Source organism: Haliotis rufescens, unplaced genomic scaffold (genome assembly GCF_023055435.1).
Source record: "Haliotis rufescens isolate VD_foot unplaced genomic scaffold, xgHalRufe1.0.p SCAF_86, whole genome shotgun sequence".
Lineage (NCBI taxonomy): Eukaryota > Metazoa > Mollusca > Gastropoda > Lepetellida > Haliotidae > Haliotis > Haliotis rufescens.
Genome location: NW_025964379.1, coordinates 666,290 through 682,500, shown reverse-complemented (window position 1 = coordinate 682,500; position 16,211 = coordinate 666,290). Strand labels below are relative to the sequence as shown.

General features: G+C 42.8%; 2 protein-coding genes across 2 annotated transcripts; both read right to left on the bottom strand.

Moving 5' to 3' along the window:
- Nucleotides 1–1,888: 1,888 nt before the first annotated feature.
- LOC124123926 (beta-porphyranase A-like) lies at nt 1,889–7,767 on the bottom strand. Its single transcript, XM_048390188.1, has 3 exons — nt 7,700–7,767; nt 4,094–4,238; nt 1,889–3,339 (listed from the first exon to the last, which is right to left on the bottom strand). The coding sequence occupies exons 2-3, from the start codon at nt 4,149–4,151 to the stop codon at nt 1,889–1,891; spliced, it is 1,509 nt and encodes a 502-aa protein (XP_048246145.1). The 5' UTR covers nt 4,152–4,238; nt 7,700–7,767.
- Nucleotides 7,768–11,988: 4,221 nt separating this feature from the next.
- LOC124115215 lies at nt 11,989–15,494 on the bottom strand. The gene is made up of 3 exons (XM_046476128.2): nt 15,211–15,494; nt 13,717–13,861; nt 11,989–13,467 (listed from the first exon to the last, which is right to left on the bottom strand). The coding sequence occupies exons 1-3, from the start codon at nt 15,436–15,438 to the stop codon at nt 12,008–12,010; spliced, it is 1,833 nt and encodes a 610-aa protein (XP_046332084.1). The 5' UTR covers nt 15,439–15,494; the 3' UTR covers nt 11,989–12,007.
- Between the last annotated feature and the right edge of the window lie 717 nt (nt 15,495–16,211).

The window sequence follows — 16,211 nt, the reverse complement described above, 5'->3', positions numbered from 1 at the left end:
CACATGAGTACCACTGATTGTACTTTTGCATTGGCGTTTAATTAATGTTGTTCTAATCAATTTAAATTTAATTAAAGTCAGGATAATAATATGCGTTCACTTTTATAATCCTGTGTCTATTGTACAGATGCTAGCTGGCGACGACAACTCTGTGTCAGACCATCCATGTGATTTTGTGTGTTTCTAATTTTCATGCCCAACTCAAGATGAAGTCGGCTTGCGGAAGCAAATTTATCCGACTGTGCAAAAACCGTTCACAAGTTGATCGATACGGTGATATTATCACGTATGACGATTCGTGTATTGCTGCAGGGTGTTTAAAGCCGTCAAAGTGCAGGCGTTATACGACAAGAAAAGACACCAAACAATAGGCAAGATCACTCCTCTTCTTTGAACATTCAATAAACTACAATGCCGTGATTTATGAAAAGTTAAATTCTTTTTTTTCTTCAGGGTGAGATGACATTTAAGCAAGCATTCGATTGGGTGAATATGTCACTTATCTTTCTGAAACGACATCGTATGTTGGCCATATAAATCATCAGATCGTGTTTAATGTATGCAGTGTTTTGAATGTAAATATTGGGATGTATTTTTTCCATAACGACTTTTCCGATTTTATCCAAATTGGGTGCAATTCCGTATATTCAATAGAGGTTGTCAAATAACTTTGGATCTTACATGTGTGTCAAAAGCCCAGTGGTTTGGCAGCCATATCGTTGGTTGGTTGATGGTTGTTTAACGCCGCACTCAGCAATATTCCAGCTAAATGACGGCGGTCTGTAAATAATTGAGCCTGGACCAGACAATCCAGTGATTAATATCATGAAGATCTAACCGCGCAATTGGGATCGATGACATGCATCAAGCAAGTCAGCGAGTCTGACCATCCTATCCCGTTAGTCGCCTCCTACGACAAGCATAGTTGCCTCTACGGCACGCATGGGTTGCTGAAAACATATTCTACCCTGGATCTTCACGGGTCTGCAGCCATATCGAATAGAAGGCTTGCATTTGGTATGCAATCAAAGTGTACTTGGCCGAGAAAGTCTTATAAAAATGGACAAAACACAAAGCAAAAGGCATTATTCTTACCTTTCAGGAATATTCTATAAATTGTCGCGCCGATTTTGTATGATTTTGCATTTTAATTTTTTTTTAATACCGTCGGGAGATGAGAAACACTATATCATTTAGATGGCCTGACACTAATCTCCACTAATCATAGGCAAAGTCTAAATAAACTTATATATAACATTAAGGCGATAGAAGAAGAGAATTTGAATCAGGTGTCTTATGCGCAGCATCTAGAAGGATGGATGGAGGAGGGTTTGTTTTGTAAATATTCACTTTATTTTTTCAAGGAACCTCGATATGTTTGCCCTCATGGGTCATAAATACTTGTTATACCCTAACTCGATCAGATAGAATCTGACCGGATGAGGCATAATTTAAGTAGTTTCCAAAAAATCCCTAACGTTGCCGAGCAAAATTATCACTGATCCCCGCTTCAGTTGGTGGTATAAGTATTCCATCTTACCCTGCCTGGCAATTAGATAGAATCGGCACAAAGATCTAAAACAAGGACTGGTCGGCTCGGAGTCAGTACGCTGTGTCTGAGTGTTCAAGTTCAAGAGGTTTTAGTGGGGTATTCATGTTAACTGCAGCATGTTTTTTTTAGTGGGCTTGCACGAAATAGACGACATTAGTCCGAGCTAGTGCAAGTTGCCCCCCCCCCCCCCCCGGCACTGCCACTTCACCCACATTACACACACACACTTGCATGCACGGTAGATAAGTGTAATAATCTTGAACGCGACGTAAAGTCCCATGTCATCTCACCTCACCTCTGTCACATTACAAAAGACACTTGGTAATGTCAACTGGTTTATTGAAGTTTGCCTGCAACCAACGCCACGGACGTCACGTGCCCTCCATTACCTGCAAATGTCATGGCAACGGTGTTTGATGACCGGACATGACCTTCCGGTACCCAGAATTCCCACATCTGCCATTGTGTCTTAGCTTCGTCTTTATCAGCGTCATACAGCATGAATGCGGATGGCAGCTTGTACCCGTTGAACATGATGCTGAGGGGTTTGCCATTGGTGTTCTTGGTCCGACTCACTCCAACTCTCAACAACGCGGAATTGTAGCCAGAGCTTGGCACACTGATGGTAGTCTCTGCATGGCCGTTGCTGATGGGGATTATCATCTCCTTACCGTAGTAGGTGTTTTCATTGTTGGTACGCATGCTTCCAAAGTTGTAGCTTGTTTTAAACTTGTATAAGCAGGTAGACTCCCCAGGGAGACTAACCTTGCCGCTGGTGGAAAAGTGTACGTTAGAGTGCATTGCAGGGTTACCGTTCTCGTACTGAATACACGTCGATTCGCCAGAGGTAGGATTAATCCACCCGTTCTTAAAGTCCAGCTTGACATTCTGTGTTGAGGTGCCGTAGTTATGGAGAAGAATCGACATCTCTTTGTTGTTTGGGTCCGCTAGAGCCAGAGAGGCAACTAACCTCTCCCATCCGGAGTATTCGCTGGTTACCCTAAGGAACTTCTGATTATTATACAAATATTTCCAGAACTTGAAGAATTTGGTCATTTGAGTCTCTTGACCATTCCCTGTAAACAAGGACCAGTTGAGGCTGGTGTGGCCGGGGTATTGTTCATTGGACAACATAAATACAATGGCCCTGTCTATAAACTCTCTGAGGTTAAGGTAGGTGAACATATGACCGTTGGGTTGGTATATAGTTGCAAAGTCTATCAAACCACTAGGGGACCATTGATCCATTCCCATAACTCGATCCCTTCCAAACTCACTGATGATGATAGGAACGTTTTTACCCTTCTTGATATGTGAATAATTTTCTATCATATCAATAGCAGCAACTAGTCGAGCTTCGTTGAACCCGGTGAAGCGGTGATTGCCACCCGAAACACGCAGATCATTGTAGGCATGGAAGGAAAAGAAGTCCAAATGATCCAAAGACATGTCTAGAAATCCGGCTGCTTTCTTCCACAAGCGGAAATTGTCCATATCGCCCATTTCCAGGCTGTATCCAGAATATGTGGGCCCACCAACCTTCATTCCAAAGCGTGACTTCAGCTTTTGGGCGACAATTCGATGGAAGTCAACAACAGTCTGGTCAGACAGGAACTGCCAGTGAGCGTTGGGTTCGTTGATGACTTCAAATATATTGGGGATGTGGCCACCTGTATAGTCCTTGGCACTCTGAACCATAAGCGACACAAACTCTGCTGCAGCGTCAAGGTTGTTGGGGAACTGCCCTTGGTGTTGAGACGTGTCCATCCATTTCGGCCAGTGCGTACCTTGTTGAAACATTAGTCCAACAACATTGTAAAGATATGCTATATTTGTTTCATTTGTCTTATATTAATACCCATCAGTTGGTTGGTTGGTTGGTGTGTTTGCTGTTTACGCCGCACTCGGCAATATTCCCGCTATATGACGGCGGTCTGTTAATAATCGAGTCTGGACCAGACAACCCAGTGATTAACATCATGAGCATCGATCCACGCAATTGGGATCGATGGCATGCATCAACCAAGTCAGCGAGCCTAACACCCGATCCCGTTAGTCGCCTTTTACGACAAGCATAGTCGCCTTTTACGGCAAACATGGGTTGCTGAAGACCTGTTCTACCCCGGAATCTTAACGGGTCCATACCTATCAGTAGTATCAGACTTTGTTATAGGGTTAGAAAAATATAATGATTTTTTTCCAATGATTGAGATGGGTTGTGTTTTGTTTTAAATGGTAGACAAAACTTCTTTTTAGTTTGCTTGTGTGTGAAACAATCATTGATATATGCTTTTAGTTTGTCAACCACAAGAGTAAACATCTACGACCTGTGACATATTAAGGTATATCGATAATACTGAGAACAAATATTTTTTCGAAGCAGCCTTGGCTTCAAATACATTGGTACTTCACATATCAGGATGGCCAAAACCTGCAAGGAAGCAAGTTAATGTATGTCATCTACTTGCAGACAACCACGCCCCTAATATGATGGATACAAACAAAAACATGACTAATGTGCCGATTAAGTTTCCAACTTACCACTAATTTCCCAGACCAAGTTATCAATATCACTGCCGTACCCATTCCGTTGGCCCATGTATGTTTTCCATATCTTTGATTGCAATGCATGGTCCTGGGCGTAGTTCGGATTTGGGTAGCCATGGTGACTTGGATTCTCGGACCACTAGTTAACGTGAAAGTAAATAAAGTTCTTAAAAGTCCTTAATTTACAATATTTAATATTTAACATTGATTTTGTCTTTCACACATCGCACGTGCAATTTCACAACTGATAAGCATTTTCTTTCTCGCAAGATACAATTTTAGACTCCAAATCTAATAAATCAAATCAAATAAATCCAAATTTATCGGCGAAGTCGGCATACGTTGTTCATTTTGACAACCACTAACAATCGGAACAGCCCCAAGATTGCTTCTGGAAGTCGGTCAGGACACTTGAAAGGGCTTTAAGATTGCACAGATAAGAGTCTACAGGACATTTGTTTTTACACATTCTTGCTGACAATGCATTGCTATTCATGTACCTATGTCTATGTGAGTGAGTGAGTGAGTGAGTGAGTATGGTTTTACGCCGCTTTTAGCATTATTCCAGCAATATCACGGCGGGGGACACCAGAAATGGGCATTGTACCCATGTCGGGAATCGAACCCGGGTCTTCGGCGTGACGAGCGAACGCTTTAACCACTAGGCTACCCGACCGCCCTACATGTCTATGTGGTAAATGAGACCACTATGAACACCGCGATACGAACTTCATGGAGTTTTGGAATCCTACATAAAAGAAGAGTGAGTGAGTGAGTTAAAGTTTAATTTCACATCGGCAATATAAAAACAGGCTATAGATCACCACGGTAGGGTCCATGGGGTACTTTTGCTACCTGCATGGACCCACATCAAAGAAGAATTAATGTCTACATGTCTTCAGATTTTTTAGATTCAACTAAAGTTGATAGTACCGACGCAGTTTGGGCACATGTCTCCCTCACAGTTGTCTTTACACTGGTCTTAACAAGTTCTGTTATCAACCCCCCCCCCCCATTAATCTGTTCTGCTTATTTATAATGATTATGTAATTTTAGGCCTTGATAGTGGTGAGTTCCAGTAATGTATATTCTGTTTCAGTGTGTGCATTCTACCAATGACAACATGGCACACATACTTAACCTACACCCAAAGATATTAGGGGCGGTCGGGTAGCCAAGTGGTTAAAGCGTTCGCTCGTCACACCGAAGATCCGGGTTCGACGTGATGTTGCTGGAATATTACTAAAAGCGGCGTAAAACCATACTCACTCACTCACTCACTCAAAGATATTAACCGGATCCTGTACTCTTTTTGCCCATTATTTAGTATACGATTCGACAGCATCCATAATAATTTTAAGGTTGTGTAGCTGGCCGATATTTGAATATCTGACGAAGGTCGATATTGTCAAAGATAGAGACATCACCTGCAACTTTATTATGCCTCAAAGCGAGATTAACTAATCAGAGAGCAGCACTACTGACCCCCACATGAGCCCGTAAACCGTCAGTAAAAATCAAAAATCCAATCCACAATATCATTAATTGTGATGAGCAAAGACATTTTTTATTAAAGAAACCACGTTCGTGACTTTATTATTAAAAAAAAAAAGGTCACCGACTTACAAATAGCATCGTCATAGAATATACTGTATGATGACGTCACAAACAAGAAACGTGACGCCAATGACGTCACATAGCAATGGAATAGATAGCAGCCCGTCGTTTAGGGAAAGCGGACAGCTATCAAGTTTCAGTGGCCCGTAGATTTCTGTTAACATGCGGGCATTTGTATGATACTTCTATCCATTTTAGCTATAGTACTTCAACAATATCGAGCAGGGCTCACGCCACGCCCAATATTTTCCTGCTAACTTAACATGACACCGTATACGGCATCTAAAGACACCACAACTAATAATATGACCAACACTAGTCATACCACACACACACACATACTCACATGCACACACACGCACGCATGCACACACACGCACGCACACACTCACACACGCACGCACGCACGCACGCACAAACTCACACGCACACACACACGCGCACGCACACACACACTCACACACGCACGCACGCACACACACACGCGCGCACGCACACACACTTACACGCACACACTCACACACGCACGCACACACACTCACTCATTCACACACGCACGCACACGCACACACACGCACGCACACTCACACTCACACACGCACACACTCACGCGCACACACTCACACACGCACGCACGCACGCACACACACTCACTCATTCACACACGCACGCACACGCACACACACGCACGCATGCACACAAACACACGCACGCACGCACACACACACGCGCGCACGCACACACACTCACACGCACACACTCACACACACTCACACACACACACACACATTTGTATGATACTTCTATCCATTTTAGCTATAGTACTTCAACAATATCGAGCAGGGCTCACGCCACGCCCAATATTTTCCTGCTAACATGACACCGTATACGGCATCTAAAGACACCACAACTAATAATATGACCAACACTAGTCATACCACACACACACACGCACACACACACGCGCACGCACACACACACTCACACACGCACGCACGCACACACACACGCGCGCACGCACACACACTTACACGCACACACTCACACACGCACGCACGCACGCACACACACTCACTCATTCACACACGCACGCACACGCACACACACGCACGCACACTCACACTCACACACGCACACACTCACGCGCACACACTCACACACGCACGCACGCACGCACACACACTCACTCATTCACACACGCACGCACACGCACACACACACACGCACGCATGCACACAAACACACGCACGCACGCACACACACACGCGCGCACGCACACACACTCACACGCACACACTCACACACACTCACACACTCACACACACACACACACACATTTGTATGATACTTCTATCCATTTTAGCTATAGTACTTCAACAATATCGAGCAGGGCTCACGCCACGCCCAATATTTTCCTGCTAACATGACACCGTATACGGCATCTAAAGACACCACAACTAATAATATGACCAACACTAGTCATACCACACACACACACGCACACACACACTCACATGCACACACACGCACGCACGCACACACTCACACACGCACGCACGCACGCACGCACACACTCACACGCACACACACGCACACACACACTCACACACGCACGCACGCACACACACACGCGCACACACACTTACACGCACACACTCACACGCACACACTCACACACGCACGCATGCACACACACACGCACGCACACACACACGCGCACACACGCACACACACACGCGCGCACGCACACACACTCACACGCACACACGCACGCACGCACACACACTCACACACGCACACACACGCACGCATGCACACACACACGCACGCACACACACGCACGCACGCACGCACACACACACGCGCGCACGCACACACACTCACACGCACACACTCACACACACTCACACACACACACACACACACTGGTAACACGTAGTAGTCTAATATAATTACTGAAGCTTGTCGGATGGATGCACTTACATTTTCAAAGAAATGGTCATTCAGATCTCTGTTCAGCCAACGTCCAGATGGAGTTCCAAGAGACTTACAATGAGTCGGTCCAGCCCATTATGCTTGTTCCATCTGACAGATTCGTAATGAACTCGTCCGCCCTGGGAAAGCCATTGGTTGTAGATGGTGACAGTGGTGTCGGAAAGGACGGCGTGTCCCAGCAACAGGATGTACACTGCCAGTCCCGGGGATAACATTGTCAGAATTCTAATAGTTCTATATCAGACCTATTTATATACTGCAATATTTATGTGAAAACGACCACATGTTAGCCTGTCCCAACACATGGTTAAATGTTATCACGGATTGCAAGTTGTTTTATGCCACTGAGATAACATGCAGCTTGTTTGACCCATTATAATGAGTGAGTGAGTGAGTGAGTATGGTTTTACGCCACTTTTAGCAATATTCCAGCAATATCACGGCGGGGACACCAGAAATGGGCTTCACACATTGTACCCATGTCGGGAATCGCACTTGGGTCTTCGGCGTAACGAGCGAACGCTTTAACCACTAGGCTACCCGACCGCGACCCTTTTATAATGACTCGGATTGGTTGAGAAAAGATATTGCTGTAAAAGTTAGATGACAAGATAATCTTCATTTTGTTTACCATATTAGACATCCATATAGAGAGTGAGTGACTGTGAGTGAGTTGGGTTTAACGCCGCTTTTAACAGTATTCCAGTTATATCACGGCGTGTCAGCTATATGTGGGAGGAAAACCCGAAATGATGCAGGTCTCAGACGTTTACCACTTCGGTTAAACCCACGAGCACGGCTATAGTGCTGACCAACCTAGAAACAAAATCGGGGCGAACCGGGATTCGAACCCACAATCATAGGTTTCTGGCGTGCCCAAGGGACGCAACTCTGCACAGCGAATCGCGGCGCCTTGGACGACTGGGCCGCCCGTGCCCTATACAAACCTATGAACTTACATGTGTATCCTGCTCGTAAGGGGTGACTTAATGGACCGAGAGGTCAGGCCCGTTTATCACAAGGTTGATCGCGTGTCATCGTTCCCCGAGGGCGTGAATCGGTGCTCACAATATGTATCCAGACTCGAATATGTACAGACCGCCATGCGTCGTTACACAAACAAACAAAGAAACAAATAAAACAAATAAATAAACAAACAAATAAACAAACACATGATTATGTTTCTTGAATTACTGATCTTAGAGGAAAATGCATATCCATGTGGTACCCCTTCATATGTTTAATAATGACTAGACACCTTCAGGTTATCTTTTCTGCTCATGAGAGATAGACCATCCTTGATTTTCAACCTATGTAATTGGATAACTTTGTTTGTTTGTTGTTTAACGCAGCACTCAGCAATATTTCAGCTATATGACGGCGGTCTGACATCATGAGCATTGATCTAAGCATAGTCGCCTTTTATGGCAAGCATGGGTTGTTGAAGACCAATTCTACCCCCTATCTTCACGGGTAACTAAAAACGTCCTTTGGATAGTAAGCAGGCTAGAATATGAAAATATGACTTCATAGTTTTTATCTATTTCGGTGAATAGTTAAATATTACTTCTCCCCATCAAGTTTGTCTCCAATCGATTACATAAACAGACAACACTATCGGATGGTGGCATAAGCAACGATTCAGGTCATTCTTGGCAGTTCTTGAGAAGTCGGCAGGTTAAGCAAAATTAGAAATTGCCGTCCATTTCGGATAGCACTTCTGGTTGGTTGGTTGGTTTGTTGTTTAACGCCGCACTCAGCAATATTCCAGCTATATGACGGTGGTCTGTAAATAATCGAGTCTGGACCAGACAATCCAGTGATTAATATCATGAGCATCGATCAACGCAATTCGGATCGATGACATGCATCAACCAAGTCAGCGAGTCTGACCACCCGACCCCGTTAGTCGCCTTTTACGACAAGCGTAGTTACCTTTTACGGCAAGCTGGGTTGCTGAAGACCTATTCTACCCCGGATCTTCACGGGTCTGGCACTTACGGCATGAAATAGGCACTAACGAAAAGGCTCAAAGTCGGGGTCTATATCTGTATTTATGATGAAGCTGTGTTGAGTGGGGGCCATGGACACGTGCCCTGCCGTGTGGTTTATTCGTATCTTCTTGATAAGGGCACACGAAGCTTATCTGTGAACCCTGAAAAGACTGACAAGTCGTGACAACAGCTACACCTTGTATGTCAATATGTGTAACTCTGCATGCAACTCACATGCTATCAAATATTCGGTACATGTAGAAGGGGGGGGGGGGGGGGGGGGGGGGGGGTAATAATACCGCCAATGGAAGTACTCCTTTTTGGAATTTAATATATAAATACTACTCAAGAGAAGTTAAACAACACCCTATTCGTCGACATTACTTTATTAAACATGTAAAAAGGCCCACAGTACATTACGTTCAATTTAAGACGAAAACAAGTCGTGACAACAGCTACACCTTGTATGTCAAAATGTGTAACTCACATGCTATCAGATATTCGGTACATGTAGAAGGTGGGTGTGTGTTTGTGTAATAATACCGATGATGGAAGTACTCAATTTTGGAATTTAATACATAAATACTACTGAAAAGAAGTTAAACAACACCCTATTCGTTCCCATTACTTTAACAAATATGTAAAAAGGCCACAGTACATTACGTTCAAATTAAGACGAAAACGTTAAAATATGTGTACCCTAATATATATGTAGTACAGGTAATAAGCATGATATTAGTTCTTAAAGGAACTCTTACGAAATATACGATACAGTTATAAAAATAGCTTAAATAGGAGGGGGTACGGTTGGCCCAGTCGTCTCAGTTCGCTGTGCAGAGTTATGTCCCTTGGACAAGGACATGATGGTGGGTTTGAATCCCGGGTCACCCCGATTATTTTTCTTGGTTTTCAGTGCACAATACCCACCAAAGATGAAAACGTCCGAGACCTGCATCACATCGGGCTCCCACATTAAACTGTGACGCCGTAATATAACTGGAATACTGTTAAAGGCGGCGTTGAACTCATACGCAAAAGTGTTCTAGGCAAGATGTATACCATCTATTCTGAAATCAAGCAGTGTTTCAAATTGGAAACAATTGTGTCCGCATTATACAGACAGTTGGCCAATATATTCTTACCTATATGCCTAGCCCCGATCACCCAACAATGATGATGATGCCACCATCTTCAGAGCACCTTCAGAATACAGAATCTTCTCGTGGTTGCCGCAGGTCACGTGTCTCAAAGACAAACAACCACTTTTTGTGAGACCTCGTCGGACGCGAACTAGCGACATTTGCATCGTCAACCCGACAGGTAACAGACTGAGCTACGTCCTTCCACACTGTGAAACCAACCTCTGTACCCTTTTTTTTTTTTTCACCTTTTGTTATATTATTAATTTTGTTGTCCTTACATGTACATAGATTTGCTCTCTGCCTCATGGCATTCATTTACCTGATGAAGGAGTAAGCATATAGTCCGAAACGTTGTTTTCTTCAAAATAAAGAAGTATACATCCATATATTCTCTTCCTCATGTTCAACACTTCTAAATGCCATTCAAAAATTCAGAGTATATTACTTATCTATGATCACATTAGTGTTGGCTTCCACTGTCAGTTGCTAATCACCTATCAGGGCCAATCATCTGTTTCTTATCAGCTGAATATTCTCATATGTTTGGGAAGCAAATGTATTATGCGAGCGTGATGTATGTAATATGTATTCCTATTATATAATATTTACCATACGGAGAGACAAGAACGTAATCATTTCTTTATGTTAACATTAACGTGCCGAAAATAAATGAATGATATACATATCGATATTCACTTCAGTAACGTTGGAAAGCGCGTAGCAATATAAAAAAAACACACCTGTGTGGACCGCCTTATTTATGAAATAGTGTCAACCAAGTTGCCATATTTCGACCAAGTTTGTTGGCATAATCACTCCCACATCGGGAAACCGCTATCTAATGGCCAAGGGAATGCACTTTTGTAAGCTAGAAAACACCACATCGTTGTACAGAGCTTACTAAAAGGAGGACCTGCCAAGTGGCTTAATTGTCATGTCTATCTGATCGAAATACCAAGTTTATTGGATTTGTTTATCACAGCAATAACACTAACCATTTTATGATAAATCTATTCCTGATGGCTTCAGTATATTGTATCTTTCACCCCACTAACATACTTATTTGTTTCCTCTAACAACCTATCACCTGCTCCTCTCATATCATACCTCATATGTGATTTGAATCAAAACAAACAAAATATTTGTTAGGGGAATTTTATCTACTGAAGTTTTCCAGCAACAAGTGCGACGGATGTCACGTGGCCACCGTTCCCATCAAAGGTCATGCTGACGGTGTTTGTTGTTTTCATCTGTGATGCAGGGACCATGAACACCCACACGTTCCATTTTGTTTGCCCTTCCGTCTTCATAGCATCAAACAGCATGTAGCTTGTAGACAGCGCGTGGCCATTGAAAACAACACTACGAGGTTTTGCATTGGCATTCTTGTCTCGGCTAGCTCCCACTCTAAGATAAGATGTATGGTAGCCAGAGCTGGGAAGATGGATGGTGGTCTGCGCATGTCCGTTGCTGATGGGGATGAGCATGTCCTTGCCATAGTATGTGATCTCGTTGTACGTGCTTATTCCGTTAAAGTTGTAGTTGGTTTTAAACTTGTAGAAGCAGGTTGAGGATCCGGGGAGACCAACGGTGCCATGAAGCTTGGACCTGTCGAAATGGTAATCAGCATTCATAGTTGGTTTATCATTTGCGAACAGAACGCATGTTTCTACACCCGTAGAGGGGTTGATCCAACTGTTTGGAAAATCAAGTTTTACATTCTCAAATTTGCTGCCATAGTTGTGCAGAAGAACTACCATCTCTTTAGTGTGAGGGTTTGCAAGGGCAAGTGGTGCAACTATTCGCTCCTGTCCATTGTATTCACTTTGAACTCGGAGAAACCTTTGATCATAAACAAAGTTTTTCCAAAACAGGAAGAATTTGGTCGTTTCAAGGGGATGACCATCCATGGTAAATAAGGAATAACGAAGGGAAGTATGACCCGGGTATTGCTCGTTTGAGAGGAAAAAGATTGTAACTCGGTCGATAAACTCTCTCATGTTAAGGAACGAAAACATGAAGCCGTTTGGTTGATAAACGGTTTGAAAGTCTGTCAGTCCATTTTCAAAATCGGGGTCAACTCCGAACATGTTACCTAATCCAAATTCAGTGTTAACTAACTGAACATTTTTTCCTTTCTTTTGATGAGAGTAATTCTCCACCATGTCAATAGAAGCAAACAGACGAGCCTCGTTGATGCCAAAGTAACTGTGACTTCCACCCGATATACGCAGATAGTTGTAGGAGTGGAAAGAGAAAAAGTCCAAGTGATCAAGAGACATGTCCAGAAACTTAGCAGTTTTCTTCCAGAAGGCGAAGTTATTTTCATCTGCTCGTCGTAAGGCCATGCTAGTGTACGATGGTCCCGCAATTTTCATTCCAAATCTTGACTTCAGCTTGTCGGCGACGGCCCTGTGGAAATCTACATTCGTTTGTGGGTCAATTATCTTTTCAATCCAATCAGGTTCATTGATGACTTCAAACATGTAGGGAAGTCGCCCGCCTGAGTAGTCCTTGGCACTCTGAACCATCAGCGACACAAATTCTGATGCAGCGTCAACGTTGTTGGGGAATTTACCTTGATGATGAGACTTATCTATCCAGCTGGGCCAGTGCTGACCTGTAAAGGAGGAACATAAACAATAAGATAATAACTCAAACATACTCCTCCATGTTTGACTAGTATGTGTGTGGATAGATGAAGGTGTAGACATTTAACACTGTTTGGGGGAATAACAGATTGTAGGTATTTTGATGACAGGGTTATGAGGAGCGAAATCGGATTCGACATCTGTTTTGTCATCAGGTAACTTTAAAAAAGCTACAGTGCTCTTTTTACATCTTCTTGTAACTTATGACTTAATGATACCTTCTATGTTCCAGACCATGTTGTCAATGTTGTTCCCATATTCTTTCAATTGTTGCATATACCAATTCCATGTCTTTGACTGGAGTGCATGGTCCTGGAGATAGGTAGGGTCTGGGTAACCATGGTGACTCTGGCTTTGCGGCCACTGAATAAAACAAAATAAGATTGTATGGATGTGCAAGTTTTTTTAATGAGGAAGAAGAAATACTTGCATAACGTCTGTGTTAGGATTAAAGGAACATAATTTTTTCAACGACAGTATTGTCGCAACAAACATTTATTTAAAAAGGATATTCATTATGAGATTAACAAATAGAGTATCATTTTGTGATACATATAGGTAGCTGAACTGCAGTACTAACCTGCATATGTAATATTGAACAATACAAGTATACCACCTTGATGAAGATTCAAACATACCTTATTTGATACTTTTGATAGAACTCGTTTGTGCTATATGTGCTTTATGTAAGACTATCAGACTTTGCAGACACAGCTCAACACCAAATAGTTATTTATGTTTCTATTCTAAAAATACCTACATCGATTGTATGACTATGCAAGAACATGTTCCATCACCTAACCCATAGTCCTGTGATTCATCATTTGTGTTTAAGTGTATTCCTTGCATAACTTTTCTTTCAAATGAACATTGTGAAAAACACCCCATGCTCTACCCATTCACTTTATATGTCCTCTGGTGAGAAATATAGAGTTCTTTATTTCAAAACATTTATACTTTGAAATAGTCGTGCAGTGATACATGACAGATCTGACCTGTGAAGATCCAGGGTAGTATAGGTCTTCAGCAACCCATGCAGGCTGCAAAAGGCGACACTGCTTGTCGTAAGAGGCGACTAAAGGGATCGGGCGGTCAGTCTCACTGTCTTGGTTAATGCATGTCATTGATCCCGATTGCGTGGATCGATGCTCATGATAGTAATCACTGGATTGTCAGGTCCAGACTCGATTATTAACAGACCGCCGTCATATAGCTGTAATATTGCTGAGTGCGGCGTTAAACAACAAACAAAACCAAACCAAACCAAAACATGACTGACCTAATATGTTATTGCACCTGTTACCATGTTTCAATGAGCCCAGGTATAGGCTTTACGGATCAAGGGTGGTAGTTGATGTGGATTTTGGCCAAGTGGCCCCACAGAGCGAGTTTCCGTTTTTTAAATCTTTGTGCTACTAGGTAGCAATTGAATTCTACTGGTTCTATCTATATGAACATGGGACCTTGCAAATTTGCAGCAAAGGAACGCATTTAAAAACTGGCATCTAGACGAAAGTATGAGAAATGACATGCGCCTTTAGCATATATAGACTCCAAATGTCTCATTCACTGTTTGTTGGAACACGACTCTTTACAATATACCCATCAAAGCATGGTTTCTGCAGGCATACTCAGATATTGAAATCATTGATGAATCATATCAATTCCTAAAATCTTTTCTTCATGAAAGAAGCGTTTTACTTCATACGTACATTTGGAAAGAGACTCAGGTCTCTGTTCACCCAACGACCGGGAGCCGCTCCAATAGATTTAATCTTTGGAATAAGGTTCAATTGCGTGAGGCCATTAATTTTGTTCCATCTTTGAACTTCATAATGGACACGTCCACCCTGGGCGAGCCACTCGTTGTAGATTGTGACGGTTGTGTCAGAGAACGCCGTTCCCAACAGCAGCAAGGTGCACAGAACCAGTGGTAACATCCTGCACTGGAATTATCATCCTTCTGTTAACCAACGTGGACTTTTAAATGTTTGAATCAAAGCTGTAATCTGCATGTGAAAGGAACATTTGGCAGCTGTCAGGTGACCGAGAAAACATATTTGATATATGAGTAAACAAAGTTAATGATAAGGAAATGTGTGTCAGACTCAAGAGAGTTCCTCTCTGCGTTTCTGAAGTATTCAAACGTCAAGCATTTGGCAATCTGAAAGTTTATTGTTTACTTTGTTCCCACTTGTAGAAGATATGATGAATACATCATTACCAATGATATAAAAATGTCATGTCATGAGGGTCATACTGTATTCCCGTGAATATCCGGGGTAGAATACTTCTTCAGCAACCCATGCTTGCCGTAAAAGGCGACTATGCTTGTCGTAAGAGGCGACAAACGGGATCGGGTGGTCAAGCTCGCTGACTTGGTTGATGTATGTCATCGATCCCAATTGCGTGGATCGATGTTTATAATCCAGACTCGATTATTTAGAGACCGCCGTCATATATCTGGAATATTGCTGAGTGCGGCGTAAAACAACCAAACAATTATACTGTGCCATGTCATCGTTACTCATTCTCTTAACTATATGCTATACTATTTGCCTGGGCCCAACTTGATTAAAGGCTGCCGTAGCGTTGGGATGTAATGATTTTTATTAAAAGATGATGTACTCACATATCCAATATTTTTCTTGCAAAACAGAAGCACATGTACGACAGCAAAGCTACGTTTCACTGAATTTCGTACAGTTAAAAA